The 20,289-nt window shown below is 46.1% G+C and overlaps 1 protein-coding gene across 3 annotated transcripts in view; it reads right to left on the bottom strand.

Annotated features, from left to right (window-relative positions):
* Positions 1 to 19,216, bottom strand: part of SMOC1 (SPARC related modular calcium binding 1) — a 149,296-nt gene extending 130,080 nt beyond the window's left edge. For all 3 annotated transcript variants that reach the window (XM_032344612.1, XM_032344613.1, XM_032344615.1), the window contains exon 1: positions 18,843 to 19,216. In XM_032344612.1, coding sequence (XP_032200503.1) covers positions 18,843 to 19,091 — 249 coding nt within the window. In that variant the 5' untranslated portion in view covers positions 19,092 to 19,216. The remainder of the gene's footprint in view (positions 1 to 18,842) is intronic.
* Positions 19,217 to 20,289: the final 1,073 nt, after the last annotated feature.

Below are 20,289 nucleotides of genomic sequence, written 5' to 3'. Positions count from 1 at the left end.
ATTAATGTCAGATATTAAACCACAGATCTGGGAAATTCAAAGAACAGCAAGCAGAATAAATGCCCCAAAACTATACATGGGCATGTCATACTCGAACTGCAGAAAATCAAAGACAAAGAAAAAATCTTGAAAGAAGCCGGGGCGGGTGTGGGGGGGACCCTCACCTGTAAAAAGGCAAAAGTGGGAACTGCATTGGGGTTCTCATCAGTAACCACACAAGCAAGAAGACAGCAGGCTGGGATATTCCATGTGTTGTTGAGAGGGGGAAAAACCCACCAACCTAGAATTCCGTATCCTGATAAATTATCTTTCAAAAGCAAAGGAGAAATAAAGACTTTCTCAGATGAATAAAAACTAAGGGAATTTGTTGCCAGTAGGCATGCCTTATAAGAAAAAAAATAAAGTTCTTCACGGAGAAGAAAAATGATACAGGTCAGAAACGCAGACCTACCTAAAGAAAGCAAGAGTGCTGATGAAGGAAGACTTTTTTTCTTATTCTTAATTGATCTAACATGTAAGTTTGTTCAAAGCAATAATAACAACAATGCATTCAATGATTATAACTTATTTTTAAGTGAGATGAATTACTTCGATGGAACAAAAACCAGGATGGAAGGACTAGGAATTAAGACTGTTTTGTTATTATAAGGTACTTACCCTATGCATGAAGCAGTAGAGTAGTATTTCAAAGTGGACTTAGGTGCTGGGGAAACTGGATCACTTTCTTACACCATACACAAAAATAAACTCAAAATGGATTAAAGGGGCACCTGGGTTGGTCAGTCATTAAGCATCTGCCTTCGGCTCAGGTCATGATCCCAAGGTCCTGGGATCAAGCCCCACATCAGTCTCCCTACTTGGTGGGAAGCCTGCTACTCCCTCTCTCACTCCCCCTGCTTGTGTTCTCTCTCTCACTGTCTCTCTCTCTGTTAAAAAAAAATCCAAAATCTATTAAAGACCTAGATATAGGACCTAAAACCATAAAACTCCTAGAAGAAAACATAGGCAGTAATGCCTTTGACATGGGCTATAGAAACATTTTTCTAGATATGTCTCCTGAGGCAAGGGAAACAAAAGTTGAAAATAAACTACTGGAATGACATCAAAATAAAAAGCTTTTGCACAGCATAAGAAACCATCAACAAAACAGAAAGGCAACCTATGGAATGAAAGCTATTTTCAAAGGACATATCCAATAAGGGGTTAATATCCAAAATATGTAAAGACCTTATACAGCTCAATATTTAAAAAATAATAATAATCCAGTTAAAAATGGGCAGAGAGCCTGAATAGACATTCTGCCAAAGAAGACCTACAAATGTTCAACCAACACATGAAAAGATGGTCAACGTCACTCATCACCAGGGAAATGCAAATCAAAACCACAATGAGGTATCACCGTACACTAGAATCAAACAGATAAGAAATAACAAGTGTCATCGAGGATGTGGAGAAAAGGGAACCCTCACACACTGTTGGCTGGAATGCAAATTGTTGAAACCACTGTGAAAAACAGTATTGAGTTTACAGCAACATTATTTACAAGAGCCAAGATATGGAAGCAACCCAAGTGTCCATCAGTTGATAAAGGGATAAAGAAGTGGTATGTATGTATACACACACACACACACACATATGTGTGTATATATATATATGTACACATATACATATATATACACATATATACATATATACACATATACATATATATATATATATGATGCAATATTACTCAGCCAAAAGAGAGAATGAGAATCTGCCATTTGCAACAACATGGGTGGAGCTACAGAGTACTATGCTAAGTGAAACTAGTCAGACAAAGACAAATACCATGTGATTTCACTCATATGCAGCATTTAAGAAACAAAACAAATGAACAAAGAATAAAAGAGTCAATCCAAGAAAATGGATTCTTATATACAGAGAACTGGTAGTTACCAACATGAACAGACATTTCTGTGAAGACGACATCCAGATGGACAACAGACACATGAAAAATTGCTCCACGTCACTCAGCATCAGGGAAATACAAATCAAAACCACAGTGAGATACCACCTCACACTAGTTAGAATGTTAAAATTAACTGGTCAGGAAACAACAGATGCTGGCGAGGATGTGGAGGAAGGGGAACCCTCCTGCACTGTTGGTGGGAATGCAAGCTGGTGCAGCCACTCTGGAAAACATCATGGAGTTTCCTCAAAAAGGTGAAAATAGAGCTACCCTATGACCCAGCAATTGCACTCCTGGGTATTTACCCTAAAGATACAAATGTAGTGATCCAAAGGGGCACGTGAATGCAAATGTTTATAGCAACAATGTCCGCAATAGACAAACTATGGAAAGAAGCCAGATGTCCATCAACAGATGAATGGATGAAGATGTGGTGTATACACACACACACACACACACACACACACACACACACACACACAATGGAATACTGAAATTCTGCAATTTGCAACAATGTGGATGGAACTAGAGGGTATTATGCTGAGCGAAATAAGTCAATCAGAGAAAGACAATTATCATATGATATCCCTGATATGAGGAATTTGAGAGGCAACATGGAAGGAAAAAATGAAACAAGATGATATCGGGAGGGAGACAAACCATAAGAGACTCTTAATCTCACAAAACAAACTGAGGGTTGCTGGGGGGAGGAGGCTAGGGAGAGGGTGGTTCGGTTATGGACATTGGGGAGGGTATGTGCTATGGTGAATGCTGTGAAGTATGTAAACAAAGCAAGTCACAGACCTGTACCCCTGGGACTAATAATACATTTTATATTAATAAAAATTTTAAAAATTAATTTAAAAAACTGATAGTTAACAGAGCAGGGAGGCAGGTAGGGGGTATGGATAAGATGGATTAAGAGGGACAAACTTCCAGTTACAAAATAAATAAATCACAGAAATGGAAAAGTACAACATAGAGAATATAATCAATACTTTTGTAATAAGGTTGTTTGGTGATGGATGGGAACTACAGTTACCGTGGTGAGCACTAAGTAATGTAAAGAATTGTTGAACCATTATGTTGTACATCTGAAACTAATATAATACTGCATGTTAATTATACTGGAATTTAAAAAATCAATAAGTAAAGAGGCTTTCTTAAAAAAAGAAAGTGAAGTTGAATTCATTGTAAATGTATATTGCAAATTCTAAGGCAATTACTAAAAAAAAGTTTTTAAAAAGAAGTATGATTGATATGCTAAGAAAGGAGTGAAATTGAGTTCCATAAAATGCTCAGTTACAAGCATGAAGATGGGGAAAAAATGGAAGACAAACATAGGAACCAAGAATATGAACAAGGAATAGAAAACTACACAAATATGATTGAAATGGATCCAACTACACCAGTAATCACTTTAAACGTCAATGGTCCAAACGTCAAATGGTCCAGGTAAACTACCTGGAAGGAAGCAGATGTGGATACGGTTGCCTAAGTCACCCTCTCTAGAACTATCCCTCAGGAAGCCATGCTAAGAGCCAGGAGTTTTCCTTTCTGAAATGTGGTTCTAAAAGCAGCCTAGAAGATTGGGTTTGGGCCCACCCACAGGACCTGCTGGGATGGGCTTTCCAAACAAGGCCAAGGGAAGGCTGATTGGAGGGAGAGGAGCACCAGAGATTCAGGCACTGCTCCTCCCGCCTCCTGGGGGTAGTGGCCTGGTGACCTGATCTGGGAACATACTGGGCAGTCAGTCACCTGACCCCTGAGCCCAGAAGTTAGGAGGAGGCATATCAGCATGGAGTCACGTGGCCCTCTGGTTGCCTCCTAAGAGCAAGACTGCTTCCCACCGTCTTAGAGGAAAAAGCGAAGGTGAGAAGGCTCACTCAAGCTTCCTTCAGATGCTAAACTCAGGAAGACAAACTCTCATCCTGGGAAAGAGAAAGTGAAGGAAGATTTCAGGAAGCAGAGCGTTGCCTGGAGAAGACATGGTCAAACAGCAAATGGAGGAAGATCACACTGAAGAACATCTTTCCTCCATTTAAGAGAGTCGTCCTGACCTGGATCTGGTTGGGAAAGGGGAGGAATGTGATTGAGCACACACACAGAAACCAGTTTCATTTTAAGTAATAGGTAACAGAACAACACATTAAAAATCTTCCACATATTGATGGGCTTTATAGCCTTAATTCCAAGGAGGAAAACTAAGGGAAACAAAACAACTTCGGGTTCTTCTAGGAATCTCTCACGTTTTCCTGTTACATCCGTTATTTGGATGAGTAGTTAACATTTACTGAGCATCCTGATGTTATTTCATTTAAGCTCTGCAGTGACCCAATGAGGTAAATAAAATCTTCCATTTGCAGATGACGGGGTGAAACTCAGAGTCCATCTGCCCAGGAGCACGTGGTGAGGAAGCACTAGAACTAGAACTCAAACCCAGGTCTCGTTGGTCCCAAAGCACTACGCCACACTGCGTTCCGGAGGGGCAAGAAAGCAGTTTGTCAGACGGCTCTGGCTCCGACCTCTCTCACCTCCTAGCAATGGTACGGGGGAGATGGATTTCATTCTCAAGGTAGCTGTGGCGTTCAGGAAAGAAAAGCTAGACACCGAGATCAGCAGTAGATGGAGCCTAGGCTGTGGGTGCTATCTTTTTCTAGGCCTCTCCCTGGATGGGGAGAAGTTACATGAGAGGGTACGTGACCCTCAAAGCCAAAGAGAAGTCAAGACAGACAGAAACGAAGCATCCACTTCTCTATTCGGCCTCTGCCTTCAGAATGCCTGGTCCAGCGCAGGCCTGGACCTGCCCTCGGGTTTTCTGAAGTCACTTCCAGGGAGGCAGGGAGAGTGTGTCCATCCAAGTGTCCCAGACGCTTTCAAACCCTCTTCAACAAATACAAAGGGTTTCTGCTTCAACCCTCCAATTGGGTATTGATTTTTAAAAAGGCCTCCCAGGAAAAGATTGCGCCAACCATAAAACATGCACCCTGTGCTCCAGACCATTCGTCATCTGACTCTGTGAACATCTGCGCTCACTGCCTTGCTATGAGCAAGCGTTAAGAGTCTGACAAGATCAGCCTTTACTACTTCCAACTGTATCGCTGGCTACTTGTTGTGTCTGCTCTGTTGCACGTTCCCACCTGAAAGCTTTCAGCATTTGCAGAAACCAGGAATTCGCCTCTTTTAGGGATTGAGAAACCAGAACCCTATGAAACAGAAGGTAAAAGAATACCAGTAGTCAGGTGTCGTGGAGGGTCAGGATGCCACAAGGCCTGACTTTGGGGCCACATGGAAACTGATGAATTGGCCAAAAGCAACTCAGAAATATGATCCTCTACTAGAATTCAAGCTAGTTCCTCCCCTTGGCAGGACTTTTACCCCTTTCCAAAGTTCTCCAGGGCACCTTTAAATGTGAAAGTCACAGACAGAGTAAGGAGACAGGGCTCCGGATCCTGACTGGGTGGAGTGGAGACAGATCTGACCTCATGCATACAAGGAAGACGTCCCTGAGATTTCTTCCCACTGTGGGATAATGCCTCATGCTTATCTCATTTGGGGGACCTTCTGGAATCATCCTCATTTGGCCTATTTATTCTGCCTGGAAAGGGTACAAATTTTTCCCATGTTCCCTTTTTTCCATCAGCTCTTAATCTCAGAACATCTGCGCTGATAGTAACCTTGGAGGTCATCTGTTCTCCCTTTAGTACAGGAGGGAACTGATCACACAGTAACAGGAGAGCTCCCTCTTCACCAGACTGTGACCATCGGTGTCCAGCACACTTCTTACCACACAGCCCACTCCACCACTCTACTGATTTAAAAAGACAAAAAAAAAAAAAAAAAAAAAAACCGGTGCTCCAAATCCCAAAACAGACACTGCAAATCCCAAAACACAGAGGAGGAGACCCTCTCCTTTTCTCTCCCCCACCATGTGTGGCCATGCAGTCAGCAGAGGGAGGAGGAACCACCTGACCCACAGCTCCAGAAATGGGTACCCTGTCTCCAACCCTGCCACAGTGACCATCCTAAGGCATCCAGACCTAAGTCATTCACAGCATGGCACTCTCCTGGCCAAGGGATTGGCCCAAAGAATGGGCATTTGATCCAGTTTAGATCAATGAGCTAAATGCCAAAGTTTTCTGACATCATCTAGGAATGAAGGTTGTCGCTTCTCTGAAAAGACAACTTCAAGTCACCTCTCTTCTGTATTCTAGAAAGTAAGATGTTGGTATGAGAAGTATGGAATCATTGCAACAACCCTACCACCATGAAAAGCTAGGCTTGAAATTAAACAGACAACACAAAAGGCAGAAAGGGAGAAACATAAAGACGACACAAACAGAGGCAGAGGGAAACTGTTGATGGCATTAATAAGATGCCGAGTCCAACCAATCCTGAAACCCACCTTGTATCTTCATTGGGTAAGCCAGTTCAAAACGTGGTCTCTGCTCTCATAATATAAATTGATGTGTACATACCAAAGATCATACTCAAAGCCGATCTACAATTACACTTTAGAGGCCTTTTGGTTAGCACTTGAGAGTAAAACCAGCTCACGTTCTTACTGCTTCCCCCAGAAATCAAGGAGATCCTCCTTCCTCAGCCACCCACCAAGAACTTGGAGCATGTCTCCCTCTCAGAGCTCTGCAGTCACACACAGCCTCCCCCTCAGGAAGCCATTGCTGAAAAGAGAACATTGGCAACTAAGCCCTCCGGAGGAAACACCAGAGACAAGAAAGACGGCAATACCACACAAAGCGTAGAAGCTCTTTTCAGTTTAACCTGTTACTTGTTTAAAAATCACTGACAGGGGCGCCTGGGTGGCTCAGCCTGTTAAGTGTCTGCCCTCGGCTCAGGTCACAATCTCGAGGTTCAGGGACTGAGCCCCATGATGCTCTCCCAGCTCAGCGGGGAGTCTGCCTCTCCCTCCACCCCTCCCCTCACTCGTGCTCTTTCTTGAGTGTGCACTCTCTCTCTCAAATAAATTATTTTTAAAAAATCATTGACAACTTCTAGAAAACTAATGGATCCCCAAATGATGCTGATAGCACAGATGTTACGTGCCTCCTGGTGGAAGAACAGACCGAATCCCACGAAATATACTTGCCAAGAAAATATTGTATCTAGGGGCACGGGAGTGGCTCAGTCCGTTAAGCATGTACCTTTGGTTCAGGTCATGATCTCAAGGTCCTAGAATCGAGCTCCATGCTGGGCTCCCTGCTCAGCGGGGACCCTGCTTCTCCCTCTCTCTCTGCCTGCCACTCCCCCTCCTTGTGCTCTCTCTCTCTCTCTGTCAAATAAATTAATGGAACCATGAAATCTGTATCTGATCAAGTCTCTAGATCCACCTCTCATTTTACAAGAAATATGAAGGGCAGAGGAACGTGGTACACAACGTTACAGGAATGTAGTCAATAACATCTAGTGCAGAAAACCCTAGAACCACTTGTTTATTAAAAAATAAATCACAAAGTAAAAAGGAGGTGGAGGGGAAATTCATAGACTCAAAGAGATTTAAGATACAGATTAACCAATATGTGGACCTTATTTGGGTCTTGTTTCAAACTCACATAAAACCACATCTAAGAGATAATCAGGGAGATCTGAATGTTGGTTGCATTATATTATAGAGGTATCCCCTGTTGTCTGAAAGTACAGCCGTCCTATGAAACATCTCATCAGCAGAAAAGGCACAAAGTGAAGAAGCAATTACCATGAATTTATATGGAAGCATTTTTTTAGCACTCCCAGGTGCAAAATATAACCTCGCGGGCTTTTCTGATACCTTAGGACACAGCTTGCTAATGGGTGCACAAAATAAATCAAGAGAAAGCGAGATACTCACAGACACAGCTCAAAGGTCTGGTGGCTTGAGGCTGAGATGCCGCTGAGTGTGGTTCCTAGGGAAGGAGCTGCACCCCCAGCCCCATAAGGGCTCACTTCAGAGTGAACACTGAATGCGATTTTTGCTTTTTGCCCTCCTTTTGTAAAGGCAAAACTCCTCCTGGGATGTCTGTCGGGTAGCAAACACTGGTTCTACTGTAGATCTTTCATAAAAGCCAACTGGCTGAATGCCAACTTTCAAAATACCTGTATTAAGCACTTATCAGTATTCCTTGGTTGTGATACGGTATTGTGGTTAGGTTTCTTTTAATGTCTTTATCTTTTAGAGATATATTTGAAAATATTTACAGATGATAAAATATAATGTCTGGACTTGCAAAATAATCTGAACAGGGGCCTGGGGGATGGGTGGAAGGAATGAGATTGGCCAGGAGTTGTCCATTATTGAAGCTGTGCAAGGGTTCCATGGAAATCTGTTACACCACTCTCTCTTTTTGTGTGTGTATTTGGAAGTTTTCATAAAAAGGAAAAGTTTTTTTCGATTAATGGAAGAGAGCCAAAGATGAAGGAGAGTCTACATTCTTTGCCAAAGTCCTAGTATCTCTTCCAGGATAGCCTGCTTACCCAAAGTGACACTTTTTATATAAATCTCCCCAAGTAATTACCTTTAATGGAATATTTTTCAGTTGACACATCTTCTTTCCAAATATTATCGGGAATTTCTGAAATACAGGGCAAGTGCTTGTTCCATGGGGTTACATTAAGAAGTTCAGCTCACAGAAAATACTATATAAATTCCCATCAAACATGAAATGGATGGCCGGTGTGATATATGTCACCCAGCTTGTGCAACTTTAGAAATATATTCACCTTAATTTCTACCATCTTAGCAGGGGGAGACCTTTCTCACCCTGTTACTGAAGAGAGAAACCATAATAACGTATTAACTACATACCGATGTAAAATTTACTAGACTGAGGCCATTGTCTTTTTATAATGAAAGGCATCTGCCAGACATGACAGAAAAAAAACAGATTAATATCCTTAGTATTAAAACAAACAAACAAACAAACAAAAAACTCCTCCAAGTCAGCCAGTGAGCCAGGGAGAAAAAATTAGCACACTTACTTTAAAAATTGACAAAAAACCTGGATAGATGACTCCTAAAAGAAAAAGAGCTAACATAGGATGGCCAGATACAATACAAGACACCCAGTTAAATTTGAATTTCAGATGATTAACAAATAATTTTAGATAAATGACAAACAAGTTTTTATTTAGGCCATATTTACACTAAGACCATGTTATTTACCTGAATTCAAATTTCTGTAATTTACATTCTTCTACATTACGTTATTCACTTACATCCTTCAAATGTATGCGATTTACAATTTAGGCGATCTTATAGTAGAATTTTTATTTGCCAGTTCTGACAACCCTAAATTAATGATCAATAGATCAAGCTCATTCCTAATCATGCAACTAGAGCAAGTACAGTGAGAAAAGCAGAGAGGAGCCCCAGCACTGCCAGGCAGATGTGGGAGACGGTACCATACCTGCACCTGGCCCTGAGCTGGGGGGAGGCATGGCCTCAGGGCCTCAGGAGGGCAGGAGAGACGTGGCCAGCAATGCAAGGAGGCGGAGAGGCCATATGTTTGGCTAAATTCCCTGAACGTGTCCTTCTGGGGAAAGGAAAAGTATGATCAACAGTACGGACCCCTCAAAGAAGCATCACTTTTATTGCTTGCTCTTAAAACTCTGTTGTGATATATTCAAGTCCATTTTTTTTAAGATTCTATTTATTTAACACAGAGAAAGATCACAAGTAGGCAGAGAGGCAGGCAGAGAGAGAGAGGAGGAAGCAGGCTCCCCGCCAAGCAGAGAGTCTGATGCAGGGCTTGATCCCGGGACCCTGAGATCATAACCTGAGCTGAAGGCAGAGGATTAACCCACTGAGCCACCCAGGCGCCCCTATCCAAATCCATTTTTATCTTTTCTGGAAAACTGTATGATCTATTATGTAGTGCATACAAAGTACAATTTAAAAATGCTCCTGCTTTAAAAACATAAAACATTACCAATTCAAGGCAAACCTTCTGTGTCCCCTCCAGCTCGTCACTGGCCTTCCTGCCCTCTCACCTAATTAACCACTAACCTGAGGTTCAGAGCTATCATTACCCTTCATTTTCTCATGCACTCTTTACGTATGCAGGCACTCCGCAACAATCATCGCTCTTGCATGCTTTCAACCTTTATATAAATGGCATAATGTATGTGTTTTTGTACATTTTGCCTTCTTTCACTCAACTTTCTGACTATGAAATTCCTCCATAATAATGGGTATAGCTTTAGATTAGCCAATTTTGGTGCTGTGTAGTATTCCACTTTTGTATATGCCATAATTCCTATTTCTAGTCACCTGCTGATGGGCACATAGGTGGTTTCCAGTTTTGCTACCAAAAAATGCTGCTATGAGCATCCTTAAACATGTGTCTTGGCACATATTTAAGCACATTTCTCTAGGGCATATAGCAGAGTGAAAGTAAAAGTCAATCCTACAAAGTGATTGTGCTAATTTATATTTCCACCAGCAGCAATAAGTATATTTTTACATTTATATCCTGCTAAGGTTAATTGGAAACTCTCCTTTAAGGCAAACTGAGTTTGGGGAGCCTGTGTGCCTCAGTCAGTTGACCGAGTGCCTTCCGCTCAGGTCATGATCCCAGGGTTCTGGGATCGGGCACCGCATCGGGCTCCCTGCTGCATGGGAAGCCTGCTTCTCCCTCTCGCCCTGCCTGTTGCTTTCCCTGCTTGTGCTCTCTCTCTCTCCATTAAATAAATAAATAAAATCTTTTTTAAAAGTTCAAAGCAAACTAAGTTCAAAGCACGCTGGAAATGAGTAGGAGGCCTGGTGCTAACAGTGACTAAACCTGAAACCCAGCCTAACATGAGACAGGCTAACTGTCAGAGGTAGACAGAATCCAAGGGTATTCAGGCTGGATTCAGACAGGTTTGGAACTTTTTTTTTAAATCACGTGTGTGTGTGTGTGTGTGTGTGTGTGTGTGTGTGTTTTAAGATTTTATTTATTTATTTGACAGACAGAGATCCAAGCAGGCAGAAAGGCAGGCAGAGAGGGTGGGGGGAAGCAGGCTCCCTGCTGAGCAGAGAGTCCAATATGGGGCTTGATCCCAGGACCCTGAGATCATGACCTGAGCCGAAGGCAGAGGCTTAACCCACTGAGCCACCCAGGCGCCCCTAAATCACGTGTATTTTAATCTTTATTATTGTCCTCTAAGATTTAAAAATGCTCATCATAAAATTAATCGAATATTTACTAAAACACATCCCATAGAGGTGGAACACCCATGCTGATTACCATTAATGACATGACTTATAACCCACCCCATTTTTCTGTACATAAACCAGATTTTTTTGCTTTGAGAAAATAGGATCATATATTCTGATTTGCAGTTTACTTTTTTTTTTTTTTACTGTTCAATATATCTTTATAAGGGAGGAAACAATCTATGTTTCAAAAATTCTATTGTTCAGTGAACATTTACTAAGTACCTGTTCTTGGCCAGGATAAGTCTATAAATAAAATTAAATATTTCCACCATTAGGAGACCCCCACTCTGAAAGGAAAGAAACTAATAGATGTGGGTCATTATAATGGCCCCTGTTTATCAAGCACCCTCTATGAGCCAGGCACTATATTCGACCCTTAGTGAATGTGGTAAGCAGAACAATGGCCCTTCAAAGATGCCCATGTCCTAATCCTAATAATGCTATGTTGCATGGCAAGGAGGAATCAAGATTGCTAACCATAGGATTGCTAACCATGGATCAGCTAACCATAAGATAAGGAGAACATCTGAGCTCATCAATCACAAGAGTCCTTAAGGGGAAGGTGGGCAGCAGGAGAGTTGGAACCAGAGAGATGGCAGCATGAAAAAGACTTGGCCAGCTTCTGCTGGATTTGAAGGTGGAAGGGGACTACCAACCAAGGAAGGTAGGCAGTTTCTAGAAGCAGGAAAGGCAATAAAATGGATTCTCCCCTACTGAGCTCTGCTGATGTTTTAACCCATGGACACCGTGTCAGACTTCCAATCTCCAGAAATGAGTGTTCTTTAAGCCAATGGTTGTGGTACTTAAGTCAATGGCTATGGCAGGAATGGGAAGCTAAGACATCCCACGTGCATCCTCCCCACCACCCTGGACATAGAGGCTATGACCTCTATTGGACAAATTAGGGAACTGAGGGTCCGTGAAGTTAAATTACTAGCCCAGGACCACAGAAGCCAAGCCAGAGTCAAACCTGGGTCGTCTCTCTCCAGAGCCTGTGCTGAGACTGCCCCAGCACCTTCCTACGTACGGTCGGCTGCGACACCGGGCAGATGAGACATGCACTGAAGCCAGGGTGAGCAAAGCCCAGGGTGCAGAGAGAACTCTGCTTGGGGCAAGTCTGGGGGGACTGTGTGGAGCCATCCAAATGACAGGCAGAATTTTGAGAGACAGAGATGGGAAGGAAAAGATAGGTTAGGAAATGTGATGTGGTTTAGCACAGCTACAGTCTGGGGCACAAGGTGGAGGCATCTGCCAGGGGGTAGGGTTGGGCACACGGCTGTGCAGTGTGATAGCCCCTAACTATATGTGACTATTTTAACATTAACATTTAAATTAAGTGAAATCAAATTAATTAAAAATTCAGTTCCTCGTTGTGCTAAGCACATTTAAAACTTCAATAGTCATATGTGTCTACCATCAGACGGTGCCAATGTAGAATATTACCATCCCCAAAAAAGGTCCAGCGGACAATGCTGTGGACAAAGTGAAGCCCTGTGTTCCACCTGGTCAGCAGCTCTGGGCACCCGAGGAGCAGGGAGCGGTCCATGGGCTTTGGCAACTCTCTCCACCTCACCCTCATTCTTATGATCTACTTCCGTGTCCTTTTCCTAGCTTTGCTGGGTTCTCCAAGAACACATACACAATAAACCCCCAACCAAAATACCTAAAACTCCCAGCAGTGTCCTAGAGATGCTTATCTGGTCCTAAAAATGAACTATGCTGGGAAGTAGGTCCAGTTTTCTTCCACCATCAATACTTTAAAATAAAAAAGGAAGGAGAAGAGCATTCAGTCCTTATCTGAACCAGATCGAGGCTGCCCTGTGAAACGGATATTAAAGAGGAAAGGCGGAGCTGCTCACATCTGTAGAGTATCTGTCAGGTTTCAAAGCATCTGCCACATTGTCTCCTGGAACCTCGCTCAGTGTGGTCCTCCCAGCTGGGGGGGGGGGGGGCTGTCCTGGAACTCCAGCTCTCCTGAGTACCTTTCCCCGCTCGCTCGGCAGAGGCTGACTCCCAAAAGAAGGAGGCTGAAATCAATGTCTGGGAAGTGCGCAGGGCTCCACACCTAACAAGCTTAGATTTCTGCCAAAGGTAAGATTATTTTGTGATCTAGCAATTGAGTTTAGAATGATGTCAGATGCAAAATGAAATCCAATTAATTGCTATAATGACCCATGTTGCTTTGGGGGTCTTTATGGTGCTGTTGGGAATGTTCTTGGAGACCCAATTCTCGTATCCCCTCAGTGACTCTGGATGTGTGCAGAGCACATATGTACAATGCTAACCCTGTTTGGCAGGCCTCACAAACAGCTCCGATCGATTTCTCATCCGCAACTCAACCCTTGTCCTCTCCCAAACAGCTCTGCGGTGACAAACGGGGAAGGGTGGGGCCTCCTCACGGACATTCTCTCCCACCACCTCCACCACCAGCGATGCCAGGAACTTGGCTGCTTAAACAATAGATCTCTATGTGGTTGGGAGAGAAAGGGTGCCCTGTACCTGCTAAGGAAGGCCATGCTCCCTTCCCCCAGGCTCTGCCAGGGGGGTGAGGGAGGAGGCCAGGATGAGGAAAGGCATCACACCAGATGCACTCTCTTCCCCCTCCCCCAGCCCAACCCCAACAGGCTAGTAAGTCTTATGACCCAAGCATCAGCTAGTGAACTTTTCTACTCTGCAGGGCAGGGGACCCTGATGTGCAGGATAGATCCCCCTGAGCAAGGGAGAGGGAAGACAGCCCACCGCCCACTCAGCCTTACAAATGAGCCCTTTGGCCAGCTGATGTAGATACTGATGCCAGGGCCTGGGCCTGCTCTGGGTCCAACCAGCCAAGAACTGAAACAAAAGCCAATAATCACTCCCCAGCGTGGTATTTTAGGTGGGACCACGTGCACATCTGGAAGAAGGGGAGCAGAAGGAGGCAAGACAGGAGTTCCTGCTCTGGGAACTTTTATTTATCTGAGCATGGGGTGCCAAGAATTGAACTAATCATGAACTTTGGTTCCTGATACTCAACATTTGTCTATCCAGGCCCCACTTTCATTTTTCATTTAATCAGCCACTAATCTTTATTAACAGACAACTACTTTCCAACCCATCCTTCCCTCTCCCAAAAGGTAAAGTATTGACATTAACTTACACTAACCATATGGTTTACCCCACCATGTGGTTCCAACCATCTGCTCCCCCATAACTTCGCCCTAAATCCTCTAACATTACTTTGCTTTTTTTCTCATAGAGCATTATTATAGTTATATGTATTCCTAGAAGATACTTTCTTTAATTTTAGCTCTTTTTAAGTTTGTAAGATGCCATGCTCTGTCTTCCAGTACATTTCTTTTACTTAATATCCTATTACCAAGATTTATCCATATTTTTGCATGTCAGTGTTGCTCATTTGTTTTGCCTGAGTATGATCCTCCACCGTGTGAAAACATCAACTAATCTGCCCTCCAACTAGCAGGTATTTGGGCTTTTTCCAGGCTTCTAGCATTACAAACATGGTTGCATGGGTCTCCTTCTGGACATGAGTTTCTCTTGGGCATATGTACTTAGGACTGTAATTGCTGGGCCATAAGAAATGTGAATTTCAACTTTGGGAGAAAATGAGATAACATCCAAGTATTTTCCATTTGATAGCATTTCTTACAGCTTCTAAGATGATCATTTCCTCTTCTTGGCCTTCTCAGTTTCGCTCCTCTAAATTTCACATGTCAGTTCCATGAAAATGTTTAAACCAAGTTCTTTGCCTGTAACACCTGAAGAGCATTTCAGATAAATCTCCCGGGGTGGAAAAGAAGGGTCTTGTCAGGCCCACAGGTAATAGGAAGAGTTTCTACACAGACTCAAGGACCCACCCTAGTCTAGACACTGATGCAGACTAGCCAAAAGAAAGAGAGCTGTCTAGAAGCTGTTTCACACCTGTTCCCCATCCCAGTTTGCTCATTCTGTCCCACCTCCCCCAGACCTCCCATAACCACCACACATACTAATTTTTAAACAAAGAACAAAAGCCTGTAAGTGGGGGGAACATTATTTATGAAATAACCAATTTCAGGTTTAAATGAGAGCAAGGGGTCTAGCTTGGACATCACTGCAGAGTCTGACCCATTTCAGTAAACATTCAAAGAATGCTTTGCAGTGTAACCCAGCACACGGACAAATAAGACCTCTATTCTGCCCTCTAGGTGGTGTGAGTTTGTTCATTTCCCAAGACGGGGTTGTACGTGATGTGCCACCAGCGTTAGCGCGGAGAAGGTGGGAGATGCTAGCCTGATCTCGAGACGCTCATTGTGGAAAGATCAGCCGAAGTTAGAATGCAAGTGAGCCAAATACAGGAGCTGGTCAAAGGTGAGAGTGACCAATTCTTCCCCAAAGGAGAAAGAACACCCCCAAAGGGTGTTCTGCAGGAGAGCTCCTGGGGAGTGGTGCAGGAGCTGGGTTTTGAAGGGCAAACCCAGCCAGCAAGAGGAGAGAGAACCAATAAAGAACAGACATAAAACAAAAAACCCAATTGCTTACTCAGACTTCTTGACCTTCCCATTTTCGCCTCTTTTCAAATTTCTTAAATCTATTTCCGGCCTCCAGTCGCAAAAAGCACTAAGAAAGTGGAACCCGTAGAATGCTGTTAAACATGCATTGTCTGCCTTAATTTATTTTTTCCATAAACAACAACACAGTCCTTCCCCACCCAGCACCTGGCTCCGTGCTGGGCTCTGAGGATGCACCAGTAGAGAAGATGGGTCAGTTCCCGCCATTACCCAGCTCCTGGGCAGATAGCTTTAGACAAAGACAGGCAGTTGACTTGGCCTGACCATCAACCAGACTCCATCAGCCTGGGATAGCCCCTCCCCCACCCCACCCTTCCCTGAAACATTTTTGGTAAATTGTACAGAATTAAAGAAATGGCTGCCTCCTCAGTAATTAAAAGGACCTTGACCAGCATCCCAGGTAGCCAAGTGGCTGCTCAGAGCTCGGAGACCAAAAAATCAGGTGCTTCCTACAAAATAGCCTCCAATCTGATACTTGATAGCTGTGGGTTTCCAGAGTCAAACAGATGTCAGGAATTTTATGAAGGCAGGAAGCAAATAAGGGAGCGAGGATTGGGGTCTAGGCCTCGGGGGAGCTCAATTAGTGGGCCAGATAAAGTTAAACCAAAAGGGCATGCTCTCGGTTTCCTAGAAAGCCAGCTGGAAAAGATGCCAATCCTTAAGCCTCTGTCACTCAAAAGATTAACAGAAGAGACCCAGGGTGCCCAAGGGAATACTGCAACAAACCAGATGTTTCTGCTTCTCTGACACTGACACTGGCCACTGGCCACCAGAGCCACACTCCTCAGGCCACCAAGAAGCCAAAGAAGAGAGCTGGAATCTTTGGGGATTGCCTGAAACTCAAACTCACCCTTTAGCAATTCAGACACCAAAAAATATTATCAACCCTTTCTTACAGCCTCCCCTAATGCGTCCAGGTTCAGTATTGTCTCAAGGAGCCATCTCTTCCTGTGAGAGGGACAGCGCCACTAGTGGAATGAGCGCTCCCTGCGGCGGCTTGGTGGCAGGGAAAGCACACCACCTGTAAACCCATATAAACTGGGACGTGGGTCTCACAGCTACATGTGCACTATGAGTGTTTCAAGCAAGCCAGTTAGCTTCCCAGGGTCTCACTTGCAAAATGGCACTAACATGACCCCCTTCCTTGTTGTTCTATGCATAAGGGGAAACGGCCCAGCCCCCATGTCCCTGAATGGCAGCTCTTCTTGTAGCCTGTAAATGCACCCAAGTAAGCACATGCTCAAGACAGCAGCTTTCCCTTGGTACTTTCATTGTGTGTGTGTGTGTGTGTGTGTGTGTGTGTGTGTGTGAAAGAGAGAATGCAGCTGGGATCCACACAAGCCTATTTACAGCTCCTGTTTTATTTCATCAGATCTATCAAATGATTAAACTAAAGAAGCTAGAGGGAAACCTAACCAATGTCCCGATTTTCCCCTAAAGCCTCTAGCCTTCCCCTAAAGTTGCTTCCTCCAATTTCAGGAGGCAGAGAAGGAAAGCCATATGGCTTGAGATGCTAGACATGCCCAGCAGCAAATGAGCCCCCCACCATTTGTCTCCGGGCCTCTCGTGTGGGCGGGCATCCAGATTTCAGTCGGGGTGCTCTGGTCTGCGTCTCTGTCTTGACTGTTCCTAATTATTGGAGGGAACGCTGTGGCTCTCCTGACCTCGGAGTTTAAGAGCTGCTGAGTCCTAATATCAAACCAAGCAGCTTCATTTAAAAGGCATCCTCATCTGCATCCATAAAAGTCCCTCCCGGAGCCCACACTTGCCCCAGCTTCTAGAACGCCTGCTGTCGAGGATTTACGACACGCCCTGGATCTAATCTGCGGCACCTTAACTGCTTTTTGTGGCACATCTGGTCATAAAAGCAAGGGCCGGCACAACACGGGGACAAACACTTTTCTTTCCTAAGTGGCTGCAAATCTGATCTCCCAGTGATAGCTGGGCTCCCACGTCAGCAGCAGCCGGTATCTAGGCGGTCGGGAAGGCTGGCCAGCCTTTGCAAGGCTTTTCCTCCACACACAACAGCTATAAAGAGGACTCTCCTAGAGCAAGAGCTCCGAATAAAGAACCTGTGGTCTGAACAGGTGGTAATGGGGCTAGGCCCGCAGATACCCAGGAAAGCCCCCGGCGCTTAGGGAGCCGACCTTGTTTTCACAAAGATTCCAGCTGCTTCACACGGACTCTCAGGCTGCCAGTCGAGGCAAGCAGCTATCCGGAGAGACTGCCCTGACATAAGCTGATTCTTGGCCAGAGATCCTCTGGATTAAGTTCGGTCAAATGAACCACCAGGTGGTTTAATAGCACATTTTTTTTAAGGCAGTGGAATCCTTCATTTAGACCAATTGGGGTGGGAGGAGCAATAATTTAGACCAGCCACGAACACAATGCCTTCAGTTCCAGGAGATTTTACAACGCTCTGGACAGCCTGTCCTTTGCACAGAATTGGCACGTTCGCATATCGTTCAGAAACTCCAATCAGACCAAGGTTCAACAAGTAGTTCAACATCCCAGCCTCTAAGTCAGGGGGAAGAGACTCTTGAGCGCTGCGCAGCGCCTCTCCGCAGCCCCCCACCTCCACCCCTGCTCCGGGGCTGTGCCCAGCAGGAGAGAGCATTAAAATTATCTGCCGTGGGTTTTACGAGCAGCAATCACTTTTTAAAACAACAACAACACAAGGTCCTTGTGTGGCTCTCAGGTAACCTAAAACCCTGGAGGCAGAGCTGCCCCCCACCCCCTCGCTGCTTGCCAAGAACGCCGGCGCTCCGGGACCCGGACCGGGCGCGGCGTGAGACCACAGGGCAGCCCACTTAAGCGGAGAGCGAGCCTTTTTCGGACGCTGGAGGCACCCGCTCGGAGCAAAATACTCTAGGAGAAGAGACAGGGAAAGAAAACCCAGTGACAGTTCGAGGGGGAAGGCGGGAGGCAGATCGGCGCTGCAAGAAAGGAGGGAGGTAGGGGGGAAGAACGGGAGAAATTTTTATTCGCCCAGAAGCCTACGAGGACCGGGCGGTAGGTGCGGGGGGGGGGGGGGCGAGGTCTGACACCTCCCTTCCCCCTCCACCCCCACCCCCACCCCCGCCCCGAGGGATGGGGGCAGGCGACCTCAGGCTCCCTCCGCAGGTGGGCGCGCGGCCGGGGGCGCACTTACCCTGGGGCCCGTGGTGCGGTGGCCGCGAACTAGGGACAGCTGCACCAACACGAGCAGCAAGTGGGGCGTGAGCAGGCGGGCGCAGCGCGCGGGCAGCATGGTACCAGCCGGGCTGCGGGCGGGGGGCGCGGATTCCGCGGGGCGCACGGCTGCGCCTGCCTTCCTGCCTTCCTTCCCTCGGGGGCCCTCGCTGCGGCCGGGCGGCGGGGCGGCGGGGGCGGCGGCGCTGCGCTCAGAGCGCGCGGTCATGAACCGCCAGGGAGAGGAGCTGGAGCGCGAGCGTGTGCTCTGCGCGCGGCGCTCGCTCGCTTGCTCGCTCGCTCGGCTCGGCCGGGCCGCGGCTGCAGCAGGTTGGACGCCAGAGCCCAGGCCATGGGAATTCCCGTTATAAACCCCCGGGAGGGGCGGGGCGGAGCCGGGCGGCCCTGATTGACAGGCCGAGGGGCCCGTAGCAGCCGACCCTCTGGCAGGTGAAAGCCAATCGGAGAGCGGACAGAGGGGCGGCTCGCGGTCAACCCCACGGAGGAGAGACACCCGCTTGCTCAGCGGGAGTGGGCTCCCGGAGAGCCTGGGAGGAAGAAGAACTTTCTCGCGGTCCTTCTGTCTGAGGAAGCCTCGAAGAGCTCCAGCGGCCCTAACTCCTGGAACGCCCACCCGGCTAAAAAATCAGGCCTTAAGCGTGGGTAATTTTCGACAGAATTCCACGAGTTGTCCCAACAGTCCTGTAAAATAAGCAGGAAAAATATTTGTAGCCCCATTTTTCTGAAGAGGATACTAGGGCTCAACGGAGTTAAGAAATCTGTTTCCTCATCGCATCGACACCAAACACGACTGAGAAGGGGACCCGCGCGGGATAGGCTGTGAATGGCCTTGGGAGTGGGGAGTGCATGCGTTCACTTCTAGTAAAGAAGCTTCCAGGGGATGACAACCCAAGTCCTAAAGCATTTCCCACGGGAGAAGTGCTAGGAGATAAGGTGAAGCACGTCCTAGTTATCCACCTGCTGGGGAGGGACCCTGTGGCTATGGGGTAATGCCCACCTGGAACCCTGCAGGGGGTGGGGGTGGGAATCCAGGATTGGGACCCAGGCATCCTGGCTCCCTGCATTGGACTGGAGGGCCAAGGGGCAGCCACTCTGTGGCCTAGGAGTTCTGGGAGAGGTCAGAGGGGACCTGTTCTCCACCTGGGGGAGTGGAAGAAAAATATTGATGGGGAGGGATGGTCTGTGGGTGCAAAGACCCCATAGTTGGGTCAGAGTAGGGAGAGGAGACCTCTCCTAGGTGCCCAACCCACTTGGAGATGATAACACCACAAAAGGTCCAGCGGGATGTTGAAGGTCTCTGTGCAGGATAGTCTCCAAAGGGCCATCTTGGGAATGGTCACAGCTGCATCACACCAGCTCCTGGGCCAGAGCACCATCCACTGCATTCAACCCAAGGGAACCATGGC

This window comes from Mustela erminea, chromosome 5 (assembly GCF_009829155.1).
Source record: "Mustela erminea isolate mMusErm1 chromosome 5, mMusErm1.Pri, whole genome shotgun sequence".
In the NCBI taxonomy this organism is placed as follows: Eukaryota; Metazoa; Chordata; class Mammalia; order Carnivora; family Mustelidae; genus Mustela; species Mustela erminea.
The sequence above is the reverse complement of the archived record's forward strand: the minus strand, read 5'-3'. Positions and strand labels throughout refer to the sequence as shown.